This window comes from Excalfactoria chinensis, chromosome 5, assembly GCF_039878825.1.
Source record: "Excalfactoria chinensis isolate bCotChi1 chromosome 5, bCotChi1.hap2, whole genome shotgun sequence".
NCBI classification, from domain to species: domain Eukaryota; kingdom Metazoa; phylum Chordata; class Aves; order Galliformes; family Phasianidae; genus Excalfactoria; species Excalfactoria chinensis.
The window spans coordinates 43,039,597-43,061,632 of NC_092829.1; the positions used below are offsets into that span (position 1 = coordinate 43,039,597).

Consider the following 22,036-nt stretch of genomic DNA (forward strand, 5'->3'; position numbering starts at 1 on the left):
TGGCATAGGGATGAAGAAAAAAATTATACCATTCAATTCCTATGCCTATTCAAAGTCAAGGTTTCCAGTAGTTTTAAGATCGGTTACACCATACTGAGACAGCATGCTTGAAATTAACCTGACATCAACTACAATGGTTAATTATGAAAAAAAAAAAAAAAAAAAAAAAAAATTAAATAAGAAATTACTTGGACCTCACTAGCTGCAGCATTTTAAAATGGAAAACTAAAAGTGCACTTTCTAGCTGCTGTGTCAGTTCAAAACTGTGCCCTCCAAAACAACACCCAAACCCCTGCTCAGCAGGTTGCAGGTCAGTGTGCTTTTGAGTCCCAGTCCTTAGTCCTCTTTCAGGTCACAAAAAGCCCAAATTGCTCAAGCAGCAAAAATGTCTGCCCAACCTGCATGCTCTGAAGATATTGCTGAGTTATTTTGACCCCTGTCCAGATAAAGTACTGTTACCTACACCCTGTCTCATAAAACGTGCTGAGAGTAAATTGCTTTTAACGTAAGTCATAGTCGTGCAAGGAGCAGTGGATCAGAACATCAGCCTTTCACACCAGACACACAGGTTGAAGTTTGGTGTTGGCCAATAATGTAAAAAAAAAAAACAGTGAGAGGATGTGAATATATTAATAATGTAGTGTACACTTAGAGTGTGTTTTTACACTCCTGATGTAGTGCTTGCTGTGTAGAAGTTAAAAGGTGCATTGCTTTCCTCCACTGACCTTGATTTTGTTGCTGAAGTAGGCCCAGGAGCACTGGGGAGCAGATCACCAATGTGCCCCTGTGCTGAGACCTGCATCTCCAACTGAACCACCCCTGTAGAAGTGATTGCTGTTTCCCTTCTAAGAGAAATCAATTGAAGCATCTCATCATGATTTTGTAATGTCCACTTTCTTCAGGCAGGACTTTTGAAAATCATGAGCTTTCTCTGGAGTGCCTGGTGATAACCTTGGTTTATACAGCACTGTGGGATTAAAGCCATTAGCCCCCTAGGCCCTTCAGCAGCATCACTGAAACAAGAGAACAAGTTCTCTTTGAAATGCAGTTTATTCTACAAGCATTTAGAGTAAAATCTTTAGCTTATTTCCATAATTGCATATAATACCAGAAAGAAAAGGCGCAGGAGAGAAGTGTAGTCACTTGAAGGTTACTCACAGCTGTTTTCTAAACTACCCACTTGCTAGAGAAGCATGAAACGGGAGCTGAAATGCCTCCTTTAGTTTATGCTCACGTTCTCCTCTTTGGACATTTGGTTTCCACACATCCACATTCATCCACATGCACATATGTGAATTTGAGTGTCTTATGCTCAGAGCAAACCAGTTCCACCTTCTCTATATGGCTCTTTTTTTCATGGCAGCAAATGCATTTATGTTCCATTTCATTGTTCTCAAAGGAATACCTAAAGAAATGATATTTGCGCATCAGTACACCAGTTGTTTTCTTCCTAAACCAGTCTGTATTTGCCACTCTGAACAGAGGTACTTCTAATGAGTAAAGGAACAACATTTACTATCTGTTGTTCTGAATATTCATAACAAGCTTTCCCCAGATGCTACTAGCCATGCAGGGTCAGATCCTCTGAAATCAGTGAGGAAATCACCCAAAACTTGGGGGATTTGGGACTTAAGCCCATTGTGGCAACATAGAAATGAACAATTCATGCAGAGGAGACCAAAGAAGAGAAAAAAACCCCAGAGCTGTGAAAAAAAAATGAGTAAGAACAGGAAATTAATAAATTAAATAGTCTTTTCTCAGAGGGGCCTATTTTCGTGACTAAGATAAGGTCACTCCTATCGCAACAGGGACATTTTGTCACGTTGCTAACAGCTGCTGCTCTGCACACCCAGTTTCCCAACCAGGAGATTTCTTTAAACAAGAAGCCAGGAAGACCAGACACAGAAAAAGGTTTCCTACTTACACAGAATAGGTACTACATGTCCCTTCGCAGAAGGGCACTGGGACTGGAGCTGCAGACTTGCAGTGCTTGTGAACAATGTGCTGCTCCTTCACACTGCGTTTGCATTTATGTGGCAGGTCGATACCTGTTGGGGAGAACGTTGTTTTTAGACTTCTTCAGATGGTGAAGTAAAAGAAATTTGGAAAGGCATCTGCTGGGAAGCAGATTGTTCTTCTAAAACGTCTTGTAGTTTAAAAGCAATACATAACAAAACATGCAATATAGACACAAAACTAAAACTCAACACAAGAAAAAACAAAGAGAATACAAGGAGGCACCAATTCAGCAAAGCAATGCCCAATTTGTCTTGACACTTCTCTGGGGACTGGCTCAAGTAAAGACTTAAGATGAAGTTCATGTAAGGTGCTGCTGAACGAAGATGAGAGGGAGACATGAAGTGTTCTGTTAGCTAGATAGTTTGTATTATAATTGCTTATAAGTGGTGCTTGTTAACATTTATGATTCTATGACAACCTCCAGTTTTAGGGTGGATGCTGTGGTGTCTTCATTGCAAGAACAAAGTAAACTTTGAGCCTCAACTATCAGTTACAAAAGAGCTCTGCTGATAAAAGAACAGCCTTCCATTCTATGGAAAGTGCAAGCTGTCAGTGAGTGCAGAAAGGCTACAAGCAGTGGAGAACCTAGCCATATTTGAGTAGGGAATTGGTGATTTAACATACTCACATGTCTTACAGCAGCCATCTGAAGTCACATCAACAGTCCCCTGTATTGAAAGCAAACCAGAGAAGTTCAGATACTCAAGTCTAGTTTGCACATATTGTTAAGCAGCTGGTAGAAACAAGGAGAGTTCAAAAACATGCCCTCATCTGTAACCAACACACCAACTCCTCATCGGACCCATCTGTGTATTGTGTACCTTTTTTATGCAGAACAGGTTTTAAAAAATCCATCAGGGAGTAACTTTTCTTTAAATCTACTCACAAGCCACGTGGGATGTTCCGCAACATGTGCCTGACTTTACCTAGGTTCTGTTGAAGCCAGTGCAAAAGAGGCAAATTTGAAGCCAAAGAATGAAACCTGCTCCTGAAATCAAACAGCCTGACTTACAAAAAACCTACTCCAAAGGTAATTCAATTCAGTGCCTGTCAAAACCTGTCTGAAAGTTACTGATTTCACTTTGATCAGTGGTTTCACTGATCTGACAGCCACGTCACGAATGATCCTTACTGCTCATTCATCTACTATTTCTTTGCTTAACAGTGCAACACATAGCAGAAGAAAATGTTCATCAGTTCCCCCAAGGTTCCATGATAAGTTATCATTTTTTCACTTTCATTTTGTAACTCTGGTGTTTCCTAATTGATGAAAAATCCTGCTTTGTCATTGCCCCGCTACTCTTCTCTTTCCAGTTGGTTAGTGCTTTACTCCACAAGAAGTGTGTGTACTACTCACAGTTACTTTTGTTATGCTTCCCAGGACAGTCCATTGAGAGTTGGAAAAACATATTTCCTTCAAATAGGATGATCGACTCAAAATGGTCAAGAAAAAGTGTAGAAAGAGTAAAGAATTCTCCCAGAGCGATGGCACAGCTCATTTCAGGAGGCTTTCTTTTCAGTTCTGAAATACTTACTGGGACACAATTTGATTCCTCAAATGGTAGGCAGACCTTAACTGTACTAGTCAAGGAGAACTGGCCCCCTGATTCAGTGCATGTGTACTGAGTACAGTTATCATATGGTGCTTTATAACTCTTTCCAACCTGAAAAACAACAGGAAGAATAATTAGATCATAACATAATATGACAGCACAAACAGAATAATGCAATAGTAATGCAGCCCCTGGTAGAAGGGCTGGGATGTCCAAATCAATCTGATAGTGCTGAGGTGTTTATTTCCCATCTACCAAGCTCACTCACTACCAGCCTCCACAAAATCCTTTTCTGGTCACCTACATGGAAGGAAGCACAAGCTGGTAGCAGAATAAATATACAGGTATGGACAGAAATGCTAAGAGACACCACAATATATATCTGGTAATATAGGTAAAATAAAATAAGTAATTCTACAGTATTTCAGCTTTTTTTTTTTTTTTTTTTTTTTTTTTTTTTTTTTTTTTTTTTTTGTTAACAGATAGAAGAAAAGCAGATAGTTTGAAAGAGGAAAATAATCTTCGTAATAGAGATTAATAGATAAAAGCAAAACCTCCTCATGGTAACCACCTTTTAAGCAGAAGCATAACAATTCTGTATTAGCACAAGAGAATCCAATTGCAACATAAATTTTCAAGGATAGGAAGGATGACACAGAAGAGATGCAGAGCTCAAGAGCTAACAGAGGAGAAATATCACATAAAACAGACACTGGGTGAGACATCGTCATTAACTGTTCACAGCAATAGCAGGAGGTAATAAAAGCAAACAGCCAGCCTGAGGCTCAGCTCACATCTATGCAACACTAAGCTGAAAAGACCTAGTGTATTACTTGGGTGCATTAGTGAGGTGCACTACATGCACTACAGCAGCTATGAGACTTTCAGTTTCTGCCCCAGCAAATTTGTAACAAGCATTAGTACAGTTACATGGCTCGCACAAACTATTTAGCCTTGTATCTTCAGGGCAAGATAATGACTCCGCTTCCAGTACTGGAGCAATATAATGTGAAGCCATCTCACTTATCTGTGCAAAAGCAGTATTACACAATGCCACCACCCCCTACAAATTCCTTCTCTCCGCTGCGTGCCAGGAAGAGGGAGTGACATGATTTCCTTTCCTGACAGAGAAAAATTATTTTCATGATAGCAGTGTCTGCAAGATGCACACAGCAAAGAGAGCAGCCATATAAACTTTGACATTTACTTTGGAAAAACAGATATTTTCTAATCTCCTAAAGGTCTTCCCAGCCTCAAAATGTATGACACTACTTCAAAAAGCATTGAAGTCAATTCAGCTTGGCATGCAAAGCAAGTCAGCCCTCACCTCAATGGTCACATTGCCAAATGGGAAGTTTGCCACACAAGCCACTTGCTGACACTGGCTGCAGCACTGACCCTCCTTTTCTACATAGCGGAAACCCTGTGGGAATAAGGTCACAATTTAGCTGTGTTACCTGGTTCAGGAAACAGCTTTGGATCAAAGCCACGCTGACAATAGTAGGGAAAATGAGCCCACCTCTGTTTTCCTTTAGAACACTGTTGGAATCACTTAAAGCCTGACAACTAAAGCTGGCAGTTTCTTTCCCATGTTTAGTAGTGACCTCTGGGGCACCTTACTTACCATGTAGACCCTGCTTTCAGCTACTCTTCTTTTTGCTAACACACAAGTTAGAGCAAATAAATTAATTCATTGTAAGTGTATTTGCAAAGTCTACCACCAGTGCTTTATCTGATCTGATTATTCACCAGAGCCGTCACTATCAAACACACGAAGATCATGCATCAGCTATTTCCTTCCCTGTGCTTTAAGTATCCATTGGTCTTTTCATGGGTATGGCTGGCTTCAAGATAAAGGATAATGGTTTTATCCATTTTCTTATTTTTTATTTTTAAATGGGTAGAGAGTCTAGCCTTATCTGGTTGAGAAAGAGGAGCCATTCTTTGCTTATGTTCAGAAATAGATTGAGCAGTTTTTGTTCAGACTCTCAACTCATGAGTACTGAGTAGTGTCTGGAAACACATCAACAGCCACGAGGTTTCTCAGTGATCTTAATTTTTGAGCTAAAAACAACACCAACAGAATGGCATAAACATCATCTTTCAGCAGTAAGACTTCTCCTTAGTAGCTTTGCAGTCATTCATCTCCAGGGAATCCCTGCAAGGGTAATTTCTGCAAAAATGGCCAGCACTGTAAAAAGGACTTTACAAAAATTGAACAGAAGATTATGTCCTGCCATCCTTCAGCAAGACCACACTTGTACTGCCCTGGCTTTACAGTACCCTCTCAACAGCCATTGTTGGGGTTGCTGTGTTCAGCACTGACCTGCTGGCAGGTGGTTTGGCATTTCACTGGGACGCACTTGATGCGGTTGGTTTGCATCACAGCATCCTGCTCATCTGTGCACACACAATCTTCACAAGAGCCTTTTGGCACCACTGCCCCAGGCTGAAAAGATAAAGTAAATCAGAGAGAAAACAGGTAATGGCAAGAAATCAGTGGCTGTGTAGAAACATCTGTCCCCTGGACTATTGAAAACTAATGATTATACTCAATATTTATTTTTGGCAGAACTTCCTGGGATCAAATCTTTAATTGTGAAACTGACGCTGTCGATATCACAAATTTCACATGAGGTTGACACACCCACGTGCACTGAACATATTGCGTGAGTTGTTACGTTATAAACTCCACACTTCATTTCTTCCTCAACTTGATCTAGTTATTGGTCATACAGCATCTAAAGAGCTTTTAAGTTTGTGTTCTGTCACCATTCTGACTTTTACACTCTAAAATCTAATCTTTAATTGTATCTTTTACTAAAGAAGCTACTGGTCTCCAGGATCACCCATTTATTAATATTTCCAGTGACACTTGAGGTTACTGGCAGGGAACAGTTATGGAGCACTTTAGTCTTGTTTCTTATGTGGTTGTTGACAATAACAAGTTCATAAAATTCTGATTCAGGCTGCATCAACCCATAGAAAGAAGTGTCTGGAAGAAGACCTACCTTAAATTCAACTCCTTCAGAAACACAAACACCTTTTGGTACTGTAAGAAAAGAAAATGAAAAGGGTGTGCTAGGAATGATATAATCAGTTAGTTATAGCACTCAGCTCAGAATTCTTGGTGTTTTAGAGAAGGCAGAGAGTAGAACTGAATTTATTTGCTAAGTCTCAATAGCCTGCACAATGGAAGGAAAAACATAGCTAGTACACATTGCTAACTCTCATTCTGAAGCCCACATGTAACATCTGCTCAAATATTATACACAAAGTTTGTGGTAATTCTATTTCCTGGTATTTTCCATTTGGCAAAACTAATTTGCTTCACATAGTTTTACCCATACTTGAAATTAGCTGAGCTTTTCTTTGTTGTTAGCCACCTTGCTGATTGCTATGTAAATGGGAAGCTGGGTGAGGTATGCAATTGCAGACACAAGATTTGGCAGCCGTACTTCTGGATAGGTTGACTGTAATACAAATTGAATATTTGATAAATCACATACTGATATTTCACTGAATATTATCTACGGAGAACTTACAGCACTTATTCTTGCTCTACCAAATGTATCAGGGAGGGAAGGAGAGAGGCTACTTCTTGTGACTGTGACTCACTTAGAAAAACTGAAGTAGTTCAAGGAATTAAAAATCATAGAGTCCTAGAATGGCCTGTGTTAGAAGGGACCTCAAAGATCACCCTGCTGTGGGCAGGGCTGCTGATCACTAGATCAGCCTGGCCACAAGTGCCTCCGGGGATGGGGCGTCCACAGCTTCTCTGGGCAGCCTGGGCCTGGGCCTCAATGCCCTCTCAGTGAAAAATTTCAAACGAACATCATAGGGAAACATGGTACTTACTACAGGAGAAGATAGGACAACAACCATTCTCAGATATAGCTACCACTGGCTGGAAACCTAAGTCGCATGCTGTTTTGTTGATAATGCAGGTTTTTATATCACATTCTGCAATGAACAAATGGAGATAAGGTAAGCCAGATAATCCTGTCCAGTAGTTTTACTTGCAAACATCTTTCAAGGTTGGGATTTGTTCAGAGTAATTTTCTTGAAGTTTGACCTGCTGTAAAGCTCTTTCATCAGCATATAGTTCTAGCTCACGCTTCTCCTTCTGTTCCCCCACTGGATGTAATCTCTAACAAAATATATGTGCTCATCTCAGAGAAAAATGAAAACGACAGAGAAAAGTGTTGGACTAAACGCGAATGAGTTAGAATGGAAAAAATGAAGAGGTAGTGGTTGAGGGTCAGAGATGTAAAAGTAGGGAAATGCAAGGCAGAGCACCCTGCTCTGAGCAGTGCCCACAGGACATCCGAAGGAGCTCGGTGGATCTTTGTTTGGGAGTATAAAGGAATGAGGAAGAGGAAATCATCCCAATTCTGCCAGGATCCCTTGTCCTGCAGCCTCCTATGGATGTTAGGAATAAATGTCCAGGGCCTGAGTAGACTATGAGGAGGAGGTATAGCACTAGTTTAGAATACAAGTGGAACTAGAGGAGGTCTCTTTTGATGGCAAGAATAAATGACTTCTCCAGTATGCTTATTTGAATCTGCTAGCTGTTGGGTCAGCATGAGGCAAATGATGCTACTTGATGACATACATGATGGCACATGAATCACTGACGTACCACAGACTGTTTCTGTGCAGCATGGATCATCCAGACGCGGTTTTATTTTGCGTACAAAGCCCTCTTTAGTGCAGTCGATAGGCGGGGATTTAGCACAAGGGCGGGGGAAGCAAGAGATATTCAAGGTCTCTTCATCACAAGTACAGTACTGACAGTCATGCTCCCAAGCCTCTCTGGGCTGTGAAAACAATAGAAGTAGTCCTTAGAAGAGAAAAGCTGAAAGCATTAAATTAATGAATGTCTCCCTGCTGTGATGCACAGGTCTGGATTGCTCTATTCCATATGTAGGATAATTGGAGTTCAGATTCCAGAGGAAGAGAAGAAAAAATGCTCTCTGCCACTTTCCTTTGTAGGTTTATGTGTTACCAGAAGGGAAATGTGGTACTTCTACTAGAAAAGTGATTCCCACAAACTGCTAATTCTTTTTCCATATTTTAGTAATTAATAGATTTTAGTAATTAAGAAAGTTCTAGAGTTAACAAAATCTGCTCTTTTCTTCCCCACTGTCATTACAGTTCACTGGTATTTAAGCTTAGAATTAAAAGAAGAAACTCATGAAGTTAATTTTACAGTAGGTCACAACACCCAGCTAGTATAAAGTTAGCATTTTCTTTTTCCTTACCCGTTTCACTGATCCATCTTGTGCAGTGCAACCTACAAAATAAATCAGAATTCGTTAGTGATAACTGGACTGGGTTAAAAAACAGAAGCAGCAGGACAGGAATAGGAGGCTCTTGAAAATTGAGAAATGGATACAAAGAGAAAGATTAAGTGTGCAAATTCACAGGTTATGTAGCCAAAACATCTTGAATATCCCTATCTTTGATCTTACAAAAGTTTTACTTTGTGTGTAAAAGTAGGAGGAAACTATCAATCAGAAGCATTTCCAGCCCACCTAGAAAGGGTCTGTATGAAGGCCTCCCTCATTTCCCCTGTACCCAGAACATTTCCCTTATGTGCACTTCTCCATAGGGTCTTATCATCTTGCCTCATCCCAATTTTTATATTATTTCTTACCGCAGACAGAAACACAGGTGCCATCATGTTCATTCAGCAGAATATTCCCATCAGGGCAGTAACATCCCTCAACAAACACTGGTGTGTTGTTATGGGAGGGGAGGGTGTCCATAATGACATCTCTGCACAATTAGAATATGAACAGAAATGAGCGAGAGGCAGAAATGTGCACAGGGACAAGCAGACACCTAAAACCCAAAAGAATGTTATCTTTGAGCCTTCCTCAGCACTTCTCAGGTTATGGAAATCACTCACCTGCTGAAGCAAGTGCTTCTTTTTGCTTCCCCACATGGCTTGTAGACCTGATCCCGAGCACAGGTGGCCTCTGTAGAGCATCACAACACAGGGCTTAGAAAGTCCAGGACCACTTGTAGCCTTCAGTGCATGATAGACAAGCAGCCAACATAGCCCAAGCTCCTGCCCAGCAAGGTGTCCCTGCGTCTTCAGCAAGTGGGGCTTCATACATTCCCCAAGTGCTTGCAGCAGTTCCAGTGCTGCTTATCCAGAACCAAAAGCCCCTGAGCAGGCAGTGAGAAGGGAAGCTGTGCATTGCCATCTAGTGATGAGGTTGTAGCTAACACAAAGAGGAGAAAAATGAGAAATGTCCCAACCCATCCCTCCGCAAGCTTCTCAGGATATCCCATGGACCTGCTTCCCACTTGTTTTGCACCATTTCTAGATCACAACAATTTTTTTTCCCCCCCTCTTTAATTTGTTCAATTTTTATTTTTTTTTTTTTTCATGTTCTCAGCAGCTAAGGAAATATTGATGCAGAGGAATAGAAATGGTTGTGTATGTTAGGAAAGAGCTGATCAGAGCCACTTCTGCAGCAGGCCTTTGCTAGACTTACCGCACTGCCCACTCGTCTGCCCCCTCCAGTCCACACAAACCCCATGGAGCCCACACAAGGCTGCATATGTCTGCACGCTCTGGCACTCAGTGCTGGGGTGCTGCTGTGAGCACCTGCTGGCCACACACGCCTCATAGTAGGGCTGCGGGGGGACCACGTGGTGGCACTCAGTCAGGTTCCTTTGCAAAGGAAGGAAACGGGAAAACAGATGTAGCATTTTACATCCTTGTTCTGCTTGGGTTAGATTTCAACTCCCAGCTGAATCGATCCCCATTCAGAGGAAGCATCAAGGCAAAAATACAAAGACAAGTTGCTGTGATTGGCAATATACCCACATGAGTGGTGGGGTGCTGGCATGGACTGCCTGGGGTGGTGGTGGAGTCATCATCCCTGGAGGAGTTCAGCAACAGTGGAGACATGGCAGTGAGGGACGTGGCCCAGTGAGCAGTATTGGTGGTAGGTGGATGGTTGGATCTGATGTTCTTAGAGACCTTTTCCAACCGTAACGATTCTATGGTTTACTTAAGAATGAGCTTTACCTCCCATTCCTTACAATGATTGAAACAAAGCAATTTTACATTGGAATGACATATGCAAAGAAGAGTCTTCTGAGCCACTCATGACTGTAATTCTATACACTGACATTGTAACGTCAGCATGGTTGGCAATCTTGTTTTAGACAATGTTATTTTAAAAACAGTCGTACACATTTGCCTGCTGTATTCTGACTGTATTCCTTTTCATCCAGAGTATTCAGATAGATGCTGAGCAATTGCCAGTTTCTGCTAAACTTATCAAGAAACCACAGGTAGAGGGAGTGCCAAGCAGCACACAGTTAAGGGAGTTCTGATACTGCTGCAGCTGAGAAACACCTGCCAAACTTGGAAACATTCACACATCAGTTCACTGCTCAGTTTTGCAAGGTATGCTAGAACTCGCATTTTCACCGTGTCCTATAAGCCACTCACCCAAATCATATATTTAAGCACAAAAATATCTTGTGAGCTTATTATTTGGCCTCCTTGAGATTTATCTTACCAGATGATTTTACACAGCTCAGAAGGCTCACAGTGCTGATAATGTTCAATCTTAGCTGTTTCTGGGATGCCTGGATTACAGTATCTGTTGTTAGAAACCGGGACTTTCCAATCCAATGCCATCTCTTTGAAGGACTCAATGACCTCACCATTCCTCTTCCTAGCATCATCAGACTTCTGGTTGGTGCACGTACCTGGTTGCAGAATAGAAGCAAAGTGACAGTTTAAGGCTGTTTGATACTGATAAAGCTGTTTTTACATAAAACAGCAATACCTGGAGGGAAGTTCTTATGAGAAAGTAATGACACACATGGGCTTACAAGTGCTTTGTAGGAGAAAGCTAGAGGAAATAATTTGTCATGAAAACCAGAGCCAAGGTGTTGCCTAGTGCATTCCTCTGAATGGCTAAAGCAACTGAGATGGCTCTGACTAGCTCAAGACCCTCCATAATAAGTAGGTATGATCAAAAGTAAGAAGACATGCTTAGAAAGAGCATGTCTCCAGCAAATGTACAGAGTGGAAGGAATTGACTCAAAACATTGTCTTCTGATAGTGTCTTCCTATCAAAAAGAGACAAATTGTTAAGATTTGTATAACATAGCAATGATTGGAGTTGCAAGAATTTAGAGATGTTTACAAGGGGACAAGAGAAAGAAGGAGGAAAATTTACTGCATTCTTTACTGTCAGCTGATGAGCACACTCACCACACAGTCCCATGGTATTGTTGTAATACTTTCCAAAAGGGAGTTTTATGTAAAATGCAAGTCGACTGTAAGAGATATAAACTTCCAATTCAGGTATTTCAACTATAACGTAAAGGCCAGAGCTGGTTATCCTGATACCATTCTTGGAAATGTCTGGAACAACTTTCTTATCATTAAACAAAACCTAAAAAGAAGAGTTCAATAAAAACTTCTGTTCAATAATGTACACAGTTCATGTAACTCAGAACTGCTACTTCTCAGCTCTCAGGTGCACAAAATGAAATCTGGAAAAGGCACTCATTTAGGCAGTTCCTGATTATAACTTTTTAATATGCTGTAATTTACACCTGAATAGGTGTCAGGAAGAAAAACACAATACATTCTGTGACAGTTTCAAGCTTTTGGAATATACAAAGTTTTGCTGACAGGGAGAAAAAGAAAGAGCAAGGAAGCAACGTAACTGCGTATCTTACAGTTCTATTTTTCTCAAGCTTCATCCTTTGACATGACAAGGTATTTGGCAGTAATGTAGCTACAGTCATGCAATGAGAGCTCATTTTTACAAAATACTTTACCAAGTTTGTTTCTTTTCCATGTTCCTTCGCTTGTGTCAGAATAACAAGAGAATTGGAGTGAAAAATGAGTAGGGACATTGAACAGATTGCTCCATCGATGGCACCACAGTAGTAGTTGTCTATGTGAATCCAGAACTTTTGAGAGCTGGGCTGAATTAACTCCACGAGGACATACGTGCAGTTTTCTTTGAAGTGATAATATGTTCCATCAAAAGTCACATAATGTTCATTTCCCCACCCACTGCAAATACCTGGAAGACACACTTCAAGCTTAGTTTCTCAACTTCAAGCTGGTTTTAATTTTTTTAATCTTTTTCAGTGAGATCTGAAAAGACTAGTTTGGTAAAGAAAAGCTAGCTTAGCAAGCACATTTTTATCTGCTCTTAGTTTTAGGTGGGAATTCTGCTCCATTCCACCCTACTGAATCAATAGTACAGATGTTGGCCACATAGATTCATAACAAAAATTCCACAAATTCACTTGCCACAGTACTTACACTGGCACTCAAAGACTTCACAGCAACCAGTTTCATCATGGTGTTTCGTGAATGGGAAACCATTGACACAGAGTTTCAGCTGCTGAGGAGGGCAAATGATGCTGGACAGTTTAATATTATTTTCTTCTCCCAGGCACGTGGCAATCTGGCAGTTTCCAAAGTTCCATGATTCATTAAACTATTGACAGATTGAAAAAGAGACGGACCATAGCAAAGTAATGTAACAATCGCTTATGTCAACCACCCTCCACTCAAATCCTTATCTGGTATGGCATTACTTACTACCTACTCTCCGCAAGCCAGAAAATATGAAGTAAATAGCAATCAATGCAGCATTGATATCTTCTGTTCTACAACATTTTGTGCATGTCTCAGGAATAAGGTCTTGACTGCTTCTGCAGGTGTGACATGGCCTGATGTGGTTTCAGCTCAGGTAACTCTGCTTACCTACAATGCTCTAGCTAAAAAATCATATCTTCTTTCAAGTCTCTCACCTTTCTAGGAGGAATGAGCCCAAGACAGTCGCTCACAGGAGCCAGTATGGTAGCAGGAATGAGGCTTGTTGCATTGGGAGCAGCTGTTGGTGGACAGGCTTCAGAGTTTGGTTCACAGGTCTCAAGGGCCTCCGTATGAACAACTTTACACTCTGCCCAGATTAATTCAATCTGGCACGATGCGTTGCAAATGGAGTAAGCACAATGACCTGATACATTCATTGGCAGAGAAACGTTTTCTCCTGTAAGGCCCAAACCGAACAGTTAGCCCTGAACTGCCCCTGAAACTGATAGACGTTTGCTGTGAACTCTCGAAGTCTATGCATTAAGTTCAGACACATACTCAGCCCTGCATGGAAGTAACTGGGTCTGCCTGCACCTGATAGCCACAATCAATGTGTCTGCCTGCTGATCCTTGGATCTAATGGCTGAATCAGGTCTCAATTCATCCAAAATGGAAAAGGCTCAGGGAGAGCCATGGGTGACAAATCTGCATTTCTTCAGCTCATCAGTAAGTACACTGGTGGGAATTGAATATGCTCCAAAAGGAGAGAATGCTGAGTGTATCACTGAGTGCATCTGGTCTTCACAAAGACCAGGATATACATGTACAGGAGCTACTAAGAGATGAAGAAGAGGAGCCTTTTCTCGTGTAACTTTGAAGTAAGAATGTGGATTACAAACCTGTGTTCAGGTTATGGGATTCAGGGGTTGTGCTGGAGTACATTAGAGTTAACGTAACCTTATAAGCTTTCTTACACTAGGGGTATCCAAAGCAGGACTATGTTACGGGGTGCGGGTGAAAAGCAGTTCTGGGGGTGTTTGTTACAGTTCATTGATGTAACAACTTCTAGTAACGTGTAATTGCAGCAGTCTGAATCATCACTTGCTGGAGCACATTTATCTAACAGTACATCTTCCCACATCAGTGGTGCAGAAAAAGTAAATTGCTTGGTTTCTCACCCATTTGTATCAATTGTCCATTGTCAGTGCAGAAACAAGGAGTGGCTGCTGTTGATAACGGTGGTTTGGATGTTACAAGTTGCAAATGTTGTTCTGCAGGAAATGAAACCAATTAATATCCAAAGCTTCTGCTACTCTATATTCAAGACTGATGACATCTATCACAGTCTCTACATTTACAAGAAGAGGAAAAAAGTCATTATTACACCTTCACCACATCCTGTACAGGTTCACACAAAAAACATTCCCTATATTCTAATGGCCCCCATACACACACGCTGTATGCTACTAGTGTAATGTACACACTCCTCCAGGTGTATGCATCAGGTATTTTTATACAGAAGAGAGTAAGCCTCACTTCTATCGTCTCTTATTTTATTCCCAACTGAGGTCTTCTTAACTTTCTAATCCCATTGGACTTCACCTGACTTTGGAGAGGTGACTTCCAGTGGCACACCATTTTGTTCTGTAAAGGCTAGTTGTAAAGAATCTGTTGATTTAAATACAGATGGGTCATTTTGACATTTAATGAGGCCACTCTGCTCTGCTTCAAATAGCCTTTCCTTTCCTAGCTATTACAGCATTATATGTTTTATTCCAGGTGTTACCAAATGTAGTAAACAGGAAACAAATAAGCGTACCGTCAAGTCTTCAGTTCATCCACTCACGTGAATAGAGAAGCTGTCTGTTAGTTTTGATTGCCATGTTTTGTACAATTTGCTATCAAAGCATATTTTCTTTTAATCACTGATTTTATTTATTTATTTATTTATTTGTTGCTATAGTCATGGAACAGCTTCATCTTTTCTTTTGATGTTTTTCTTTCTATTTTCTGTTTATTCTGTCCCCTTTGCCCTAGCTTTATCTTCTTGTTCCAATGAGTCATTTGAGACTGACTTAATCCAATGCAGCAAACAGTACAGTAAGATCAATAGTGTGAAATATTAGGTGATGAGAAAGAGAAAAACAAGGTGTAGAACTGTGAAATTTTGAGAACAACAGCAGAGTGTCAATTGCAAAAGGCCAAAAGATACTGGAAAAGCCATGCTGAGAAACAGCTAAATCTCTCTATGCTGTCATCTTTACACCGACCATAAGGATTTAAAAAATTACACAACATTAAAGATTTGTTAGTACCTTTTGCTGGTGCAGATGGTGTACTGCATGGGATGAATGTCTTAATGATCATTCCGTTAGGGCCACAGAAAGCATTACCACACTTAGTCCCCTTGGTCTGGCTATAAATAGTTTCATTTAATGCGTAGGTCTTCCCATTGTAGCAACAAAGGCAATCTGAGGCAATAAAAGAGTAAATACCATGGTGCCAGAGAACACTGCCTCATAATATAAATGAGAAGAAAATCAAACTCTGGATTTACCATTCATATAAGCAAAAGTGAATTACCTGCCTGAAAAACATTTATCAGATTCTACTTGAGAAGTTGCACTGGGAGTCTACCTCTTTTTTTTTTTTTATTTTTTTTTATTATTATTATTTTTTTTAATGAGTTGGTATTTTTTTGTTGCTGGTTCTTCTTGGAGTTGGCTTATTGGCTGGTGAAAGTATCAGAACTAGCACTGACCTTGTCCAGTCTAGAGCACAGGGATATTCCCTTTTGGCAAGGAATAAGGCTGGGACTGCTGCTTTGATGACTGTTGTGACCCTGGCACTTCAATTACCACTAGTGAGGAATGTGCAGCAATAAACAACTTTTAAGTATATAAGAAGTGCTGCAGTTTTTTGAGAATGTATATTCAGGAAACACAAAGAGATTCATTTGTATTACTGTAAAAAAAATGAGCAAAATTGAAGAAGTGTTGTTGACTGAGTCATCCTGCATTTTGAGGGTGTGGCTTCTGCTATATGTGGGAAATGAACTCCTAAACACAAGTTTCCCTGAAGCACATAAGGCTGCTCTTAAGCTAACTGTCTTGGCTTCTTATGTAGTTAGAGGACAGAAAACAGCACCTCTAGAAGATTTATCAACATGTGATGTTGGGTGTTCCAGTCTCATTATCACTCAATGAAAGGGGGTCAAATATTACCTTTGGAGTCTTCAGTACACAACTTCTCTTCAGGATCGCTAAAGATAAAGAGGAGGAGAGAAGACTTGTTTTATTGACTTGAATCAGTATGGGAAAATGTGTGTGAAATGGTATCTGTCTGCAGACAGTATCTATTTCTACAAAGAAGCTGTATCCTTCAGGTTTTAATGATTGTTGCTGCCACGATTTCCTGTGAACATAAACCATACAGTGCATAGCTCTCCAGTGCTATTGTATCTCCCTTACCATCAAATGACCTACCATGAAGTGCAGTCAGGGAGGGAGACACACTCCCTCCTCTCCTCATCAAAATATGGCTTGTCAGGGCTACACTCTGGGTAACAGCCTGGAAAGTATAAAGTAAACAAAACATTATTTAGTCTGCTTTACGTAGATTCAAGGCAATCACATAAGCACCTCTATCAGATGCAGATTTTATCCCAGTATGAATATGATCCTGTTTAAATGTTCTTCATTTTCCCTTTTTCCATGTCCTCTTCTGAAAGTGTTAATGAACTCTGTCAACAGATGATTATTCTTTACGAATTTAGACTCAGTATCCTTGTATCTCTGCCCAGTTTAAAAGTAGCATGCAATTTCTGCTGCAAATGTTACTATTGCACAGAAAATTAGCCTCACGCGAGGCATGGTCAGTGAGTTTCTAGGGCAAATGAGATATTCCTCCAAGGTAAGACAGCAGTCTTGCTGCTTAAGGCATTTAAAATCAGACAAATCTACAACAAACTGCATCAACGTCAAGGAAGAATTACCTTCTAAGCTGTACAGTATGTTTCCACATTTTCCTTGTGGGTTCCTGCAGGTCTTTAGACAAGGTGCTCCACAGGGTTTATAGAACCACTCATGTTTGTCAGGTGGATTGTAGTAATCACAGAACACAGCTGGGACAGAGGGAAAACAAACAAACAAACAAACAAAAAACAACCTTCAAGTCTCAGACACTGGGAAGGATTTATTTACTAATTCTTGCAAACAAGATCCTATTAAGTTACACACATGTTGAGATACTGGAATTCTGCTCTTCCTTCTCCCCCATGTGCCGAAGCACATGGAGCACCTCTTTACTGTGTGCATTTCCAGTGCCATACTTACGGCAGATGGCTGGTGTTCTCCAGTTGATACAGACACCAGCTGTGTTGCAGCTTCTTGCATAAGCAGCCACCGAGGTACAAAAGCACTCACAGTCTCCCACACTGTCACAGCCACAGAAGTCAGAAACACAAGATTCATAATATGGTATTGGATTCACCTATCAAAATACCAACAGGTCTGTTATCACAGCTGTACCTCTTGCTCTACATTTTAATGAAAGGGCTCTGAATTTCTGCCATCCCTGGCAGTTTCTTCAGCAGAACTTTCTGTGACAGTCTGGGCTTGTCATGACACAGCTATGATATTTTACAGGAGGTACTTTTCTATTTTCACCTGTCTGGTAGATGTGGATTTTAAGTCTTCTCTTTCTTATTTGTGTACTGGCATTTACAATCAAGTGTCTTTCCAAGCATAATGTCTGCAGAGTTAAACTACCTGGCTTTGGGTTACCACAGTTATGTAGTGCCTGTGCTTTCTAATTGATGGGTAGGGATGGAGTATAAAATGAAATTATATTTCCACTGCATTTCATATTCCTTGTGCTTTAATCTGTGTCAGCATGAGATAACCAAGGAAATTAGGCCAACTTCACTACTTAAGTGACTTATTAAACTGCACTGAAGCCTCTCATAGGCATTTCTCATTAAGAATTCGCAACTCTGTTTCAGTTTAAATTAATTTGATGCATCTAAAATAAACAAAATAACTTCTTTCCTTTGGTAATTTGAATAAACTTTCCCAAGGATACTCATAAAAACAGCCCCATGCTGTTATCTCTAGATGTTACAAACTGATACCCAGCTTTTTACGTCTGGTAGCCAACTATTATCCTCTTTGTCCTTGGTTACCAAAACAGGCACCACTGTTTCCCCAGTGCCAAACAGCAGAATTTAGCTGCCACCACAGTAAGGAAAGGTTTTGAGAGAGGTAGACCCTGTTCTCAAGGATGTCAAGTAATAGCCTTTAATAGTAACATTTTGTGCGCAAATGTGCTGTGTAATAGCAACTAATGCCTAGTGTGAAAGTACTGATGATGGGAGAACAGGATTACCTTACTGTGGCATGCTTCAAAGACACTACTCTTAATGATGCTGCAGTGCTTCTGTCCCAAGGCAGATTTGAAAGGCTGATCAGCACACAAGTCCGTCATGTTGATATTGGAGCAGGTACTTGTTATTTTCCAGCTGTTTCCAAACTCCTGGATGCTCATCTCCACAGACTGCCCTCTGGTTGTGAAGTCATTCCTTGAGCGGCCATCGAAGTCCCCACAAAGGCCGCAGACTTTTCCCTGAGTAATTTGTGTAGGCACAGTAAGTGGCTTGGTTATTTTAAGTACAGCCCACTCCTTGACAGAAATAAACTACAGAACAAGCCAAGGAAAAATAGCTGTGAATTTCTAAACAGCCATCAAAATATGTTTTAGAGAAAGCTGTACTGGAAGTGACATGATCACTCTTTTAGCCCACCAGTACTCAAAGTATCTCGCTTTACTTCTAGCTCCCAGTATTTTGGAGCATTCCATACCAACTGGACAATGATACAAAACACAAAGCACAGCCTACTTGCTGCTTCTTGCCCATGGGACTGAGCACTTCTCCAAGCCCTGAACTTCAAACTGTGGTTTCAGTTCTGGGTGTCTGACTTTGAGTTTGAAATTGTAACTCAGTCTGTACTGCACCTACTTGGAAAGATGGTGTCACATGAACAACAACTGTTGTCTTCTGGTCCCACATGAAGCTCATCCCTTGAGTTGTTTCAATCACAATATAACCTCCTCTGAGATCCACCTTATAATTCTTCTCAGCTCCTGGATCAGTGGCTATCTCCTGAATTCTTCCTTCCAAAAGCCTGATTTCACTGCTCTAAAAGGAACATATTGCATGGAAGAAAACAAAATAGAATAACAGCTCTGGTATTCTGTCTTTTGTCCTTCATCTCATTTTTCTGTAGTTCTTGCAGTACATCTTGGCCTGTCCCAGGACACGTGAGCTAAAGACAAGACCCACCGAGTTCAATGGGAAACATCTGCCCATGCATGACAAGTCTTACTTCATGGTCACATAAATTGTCCTCATTCTAGATGAAATCTATTCCACTGGCAGAACAGCTCCTGAGTGCATGGGTAATTGGGCATGCCAGAACACTCCTTGTCACGCCACTTTGTTTCACCCTACCCTCACCCCCCACTCTGGGATAAGTTTCTTTGTTCTTTTGTGTTCACTCTGGGGAAATGCTAAAGCTGAACTGGAAGGAAGAAACTCTTCCCTCTGTGGTTGACATCTGCCCTGTGCACAAACCATGACACAGAAATATACAACGTGGTCCTCTAAAGTTTTTTTCCTTCCATGCACCACTAATATCACAGATGCACACATACACACATATGTATGTGGGGTGTTATTGACCTCTGAACCTGCCCCATTCCCTGCAGAAGTATCCAGCCCTGGTAACACCAACTACCTACACCCTTCCCAGTTTGTCTGCCTTTGCTTTCCAGCTATTTGATTAATATAGTTACTCTATAGCAAAAATGGAGTACGGCAAAGTTGGAATATAAAGTAACTGCTGCAAAATCAAGAGTACAGCTCCTCAGTTAGGGATTATTCTAGACAAACCTCAAAAATCAGCGTGATCTTTAGGGAGCAGATGGAGAGTGACTTCCCACAGGCATTGTTCTGAATTACAATTCGGAAGGTGCCAGCATTCATGTTATTGGGACAGAAATCCTTAGAAAAAATAAGATAACATTGTATTAGATCTTTTCATGCAATTACACCAGTCTTAAACATTTTCAAGAGCTCTAAATACATCAACCTGACTTCTGCTATCATGAATTCACCAAAACTGCAGGCATTTTACAAGAAGTAGCAGCTGAACTGCTCATACTTTATTCAGCCAGGAATTTCAAAGAGAAAAGCTGAGGTAATAAATATGAGCTTCTCATAACACCAGTCCTGCACAGCCAATAAGTTCTAACTACCTTTTTTTTTCCTTAGTATTAGCAAAAACAACTGATTTGGAGATGAGAAAGTGTCTCATTCAGTACTAACTTATTACATGTAATTGTTGTACAAAAATTGAGATCCATATGCTAACCTTTACATGCTTTTGGTGAAAATAATAATAATAATAATAATAATAATTGTCATACAATCTTTAGAATTGGAAGGGACCCTTAAAGGCCATCTGGTCCAATTCCCCTGCAATGAATAGGGACACCTACAGCTGCATCAGGATGCTCTGTCAGCCTGCTGTCCCTACTGTCACTCTTTAATGGTCCAGAGAAACATTAATTTTCAATACCACATCAATCCCCTCCTTTGCAGATGATGATTACACCAGGAAAGGGCAGCCTTGCCCACGAGTTAATCATTTAGGATTACACAGTGCCCTCTTGTGTCATTTCAGAGGGTTAATTGCTTTGGTTTTGAACAGAAGATAAGTATCTGCTCTGAGTACAAGAGCAGAGGAGTTAAGCTCAACTCACCAGTGTTCATTATTTTACATGAGACAGCCTTTATAGAATCAGGATCATTTTTGCTGCAAGAGACCCTTAAAGGCCATGTAGTCCAACTCCCTGCAACAAACAGGGATACCTTCACTAGGTCAGGTGCTCAGAGCCCTCCAGCCTGACCTTGGGTGCCTCCAGAAATGGGGCACCCACCACTTCTCTGGACAGTCTGTTCCAGTGTCTCACTGCCTTTAATGTAAAACACTTCTTCCTCAAATCCAGTCTAAATCTCCCATCATTTAGTTTGAAACCGTTTTCCCTTGTCTTATCAAATCATTTCTCAAATGGAACCCTGCAGTGTAAGCTGTGAAGAGCCCATGGATAAGAATACAAAAAGTGAGATACCTGAGCTAGGATATAGTCACAGTCTCCCAGGAAATCAAACTTCTCCCCATCAAAGCTCATGTAGTGCCCGTTGCCGTACACAGTGCAGGTTCCCTTGCAGGGATTGTCTGTGCAGTTCCACTGCCTTTTGTTACAGGTGCTGGGGGGTGAAATGCAAAGGATCACCGTCTTTGTACTGAAAGTTGAATCCTCTGCAGTGCTTCAAAGTAATCTGCTCTGAGACCATGCTGTATAATGCACTGCTAATTACAAAATTCATGTTTTCTACCAAGACATGTTGTGTATTTTGATTCTTTTTTTTTTTTTTTTTTTTTTCTATAGATATCACTAAGGCCTGACAGCAGACAGTGGGGATTTAAGTCCTGAGCTCAAGATAATTGACTAGATAATTGAACAATATCTAACATACCTTGCGGCCAGTTCTGTTCCTTATCACAGCGTGCAAACCAACACTACCTCTCACCCTCCCCTGGCAGACTTCACCTCCAGCTGAGGGGCACCATAGACAGAACATTTTAGTTGTTCCCTTAGCACAGATACTCTGCAGTTATTTTCCCTGTGTGCAGTCTGTTCTCATAAGAAAACAAAGACCTCACTGCAATAAAACCTCTTAATGGCCTCTGGGAGAACAACTCCTTATCAGGGTTTGGCCTCACATGTTAAACGTATTGCT

At 40.8% G+C, this 22,036-nt stretch overlaps 1 protein-coding gene across 1 annotated transcript in view; it reads right to left on the reverse strand.

Annotated features, from left to right (window-relative positions):
* Positions 1-1,230: 1,230 nt before the first annotated feature.
* LOC140253283 (mucin-5B) overlaps positions 1,231-22,036 on the reverse strand; it is a 40,011-nt gene continuing 19,205 nt past the window's right edge. The window contains exons 20-47 of the mRNA XM_072338796.1: positions 21,364-21,502; positions 20,123-20,233; positions 19,190-19,369; positions 18,559-18,795; positions 17,508-17,664; positions 17,168-17,296; positions 16,659-16,743; positions 16,398-16,435; positions 15,489-15,644; positions 14,352-14,444; positions 13,389-13,630; positions 12,895-13,072; positions 12,399-12,649; positions 11,824-12,007; positions 11,120-11,312; positions 10,082-10,260; positions 9,487-9,556; positions 9,232-9,353; positions 8,837-8,868; positions 8,215-8,392; positions 7,431-7,535; positions 6,584-6,624; positions 5,899-6,021; positions 4,900-4,995; positions 3,555-3,683; positions 2,648-2,687; positions 1,925-2,048; positions 1,231-1,405 (exon numbers count right to left, since the gene is read on the reverse strand). Coding sequence (XP_072194897.1) covers positions 1,231-1,405; positions 1,925-2,048; positions 2,648-2,687; positions 3,555-3,683; positions 4,900-4,995; positions 5,899-6,021; positions 6,584-6,624; positions 7,431-7,535; positions 8,215-8,392; positions 8,837-8,868; positions 9,232-9,353; positions 9,487-9,556; positions 10,082-10,260; positions 11,120-11,312; positions 11,824-12,007; positions 12,399-12,649; positions 12,895-13,072; positions 13,389-13,630; positions 14,352-14,444; positions 15,489-15,644; positions 16,398-16,435; positions 16,659-16,743; positions 17,168-17,296; positions 17,508-17,664; positions 18,559-18,795; positions 19,190-19,369; positions 20,123-20,233; positions 21,364-21,502 — 3,787 coding nt within the window. The remainder of the gene's footprint in view (positions 1,406-1,924; positions 2,049-2,647; positions 2,688-3,554; positions 3,684-4,899; positions 4,996-5,898; positions 6,022-6,583; positions 6,625-7,430; positions 7,536-8,214; positions 8,393-8,836; positions 8,869-9,231; positions 9,354-9,486; positions 9,557-10,081; positions 10,261-11,119; positions 11,313-11,823; positions 12,008-12,398; positions 12,650-12,894; positions 13,073-13,388; positions 13,631-14,351; positions 14,445-15,488; positions 15,645-16,397; positions 16,436-16,658; positions 16,744-17,167; positions 17,297-17,507; positions 17,665-18,558; positions 18,796-19,189; positions 19,370-20,122; positions 20,234-21,363; positions 21,503-22,036) is intronic.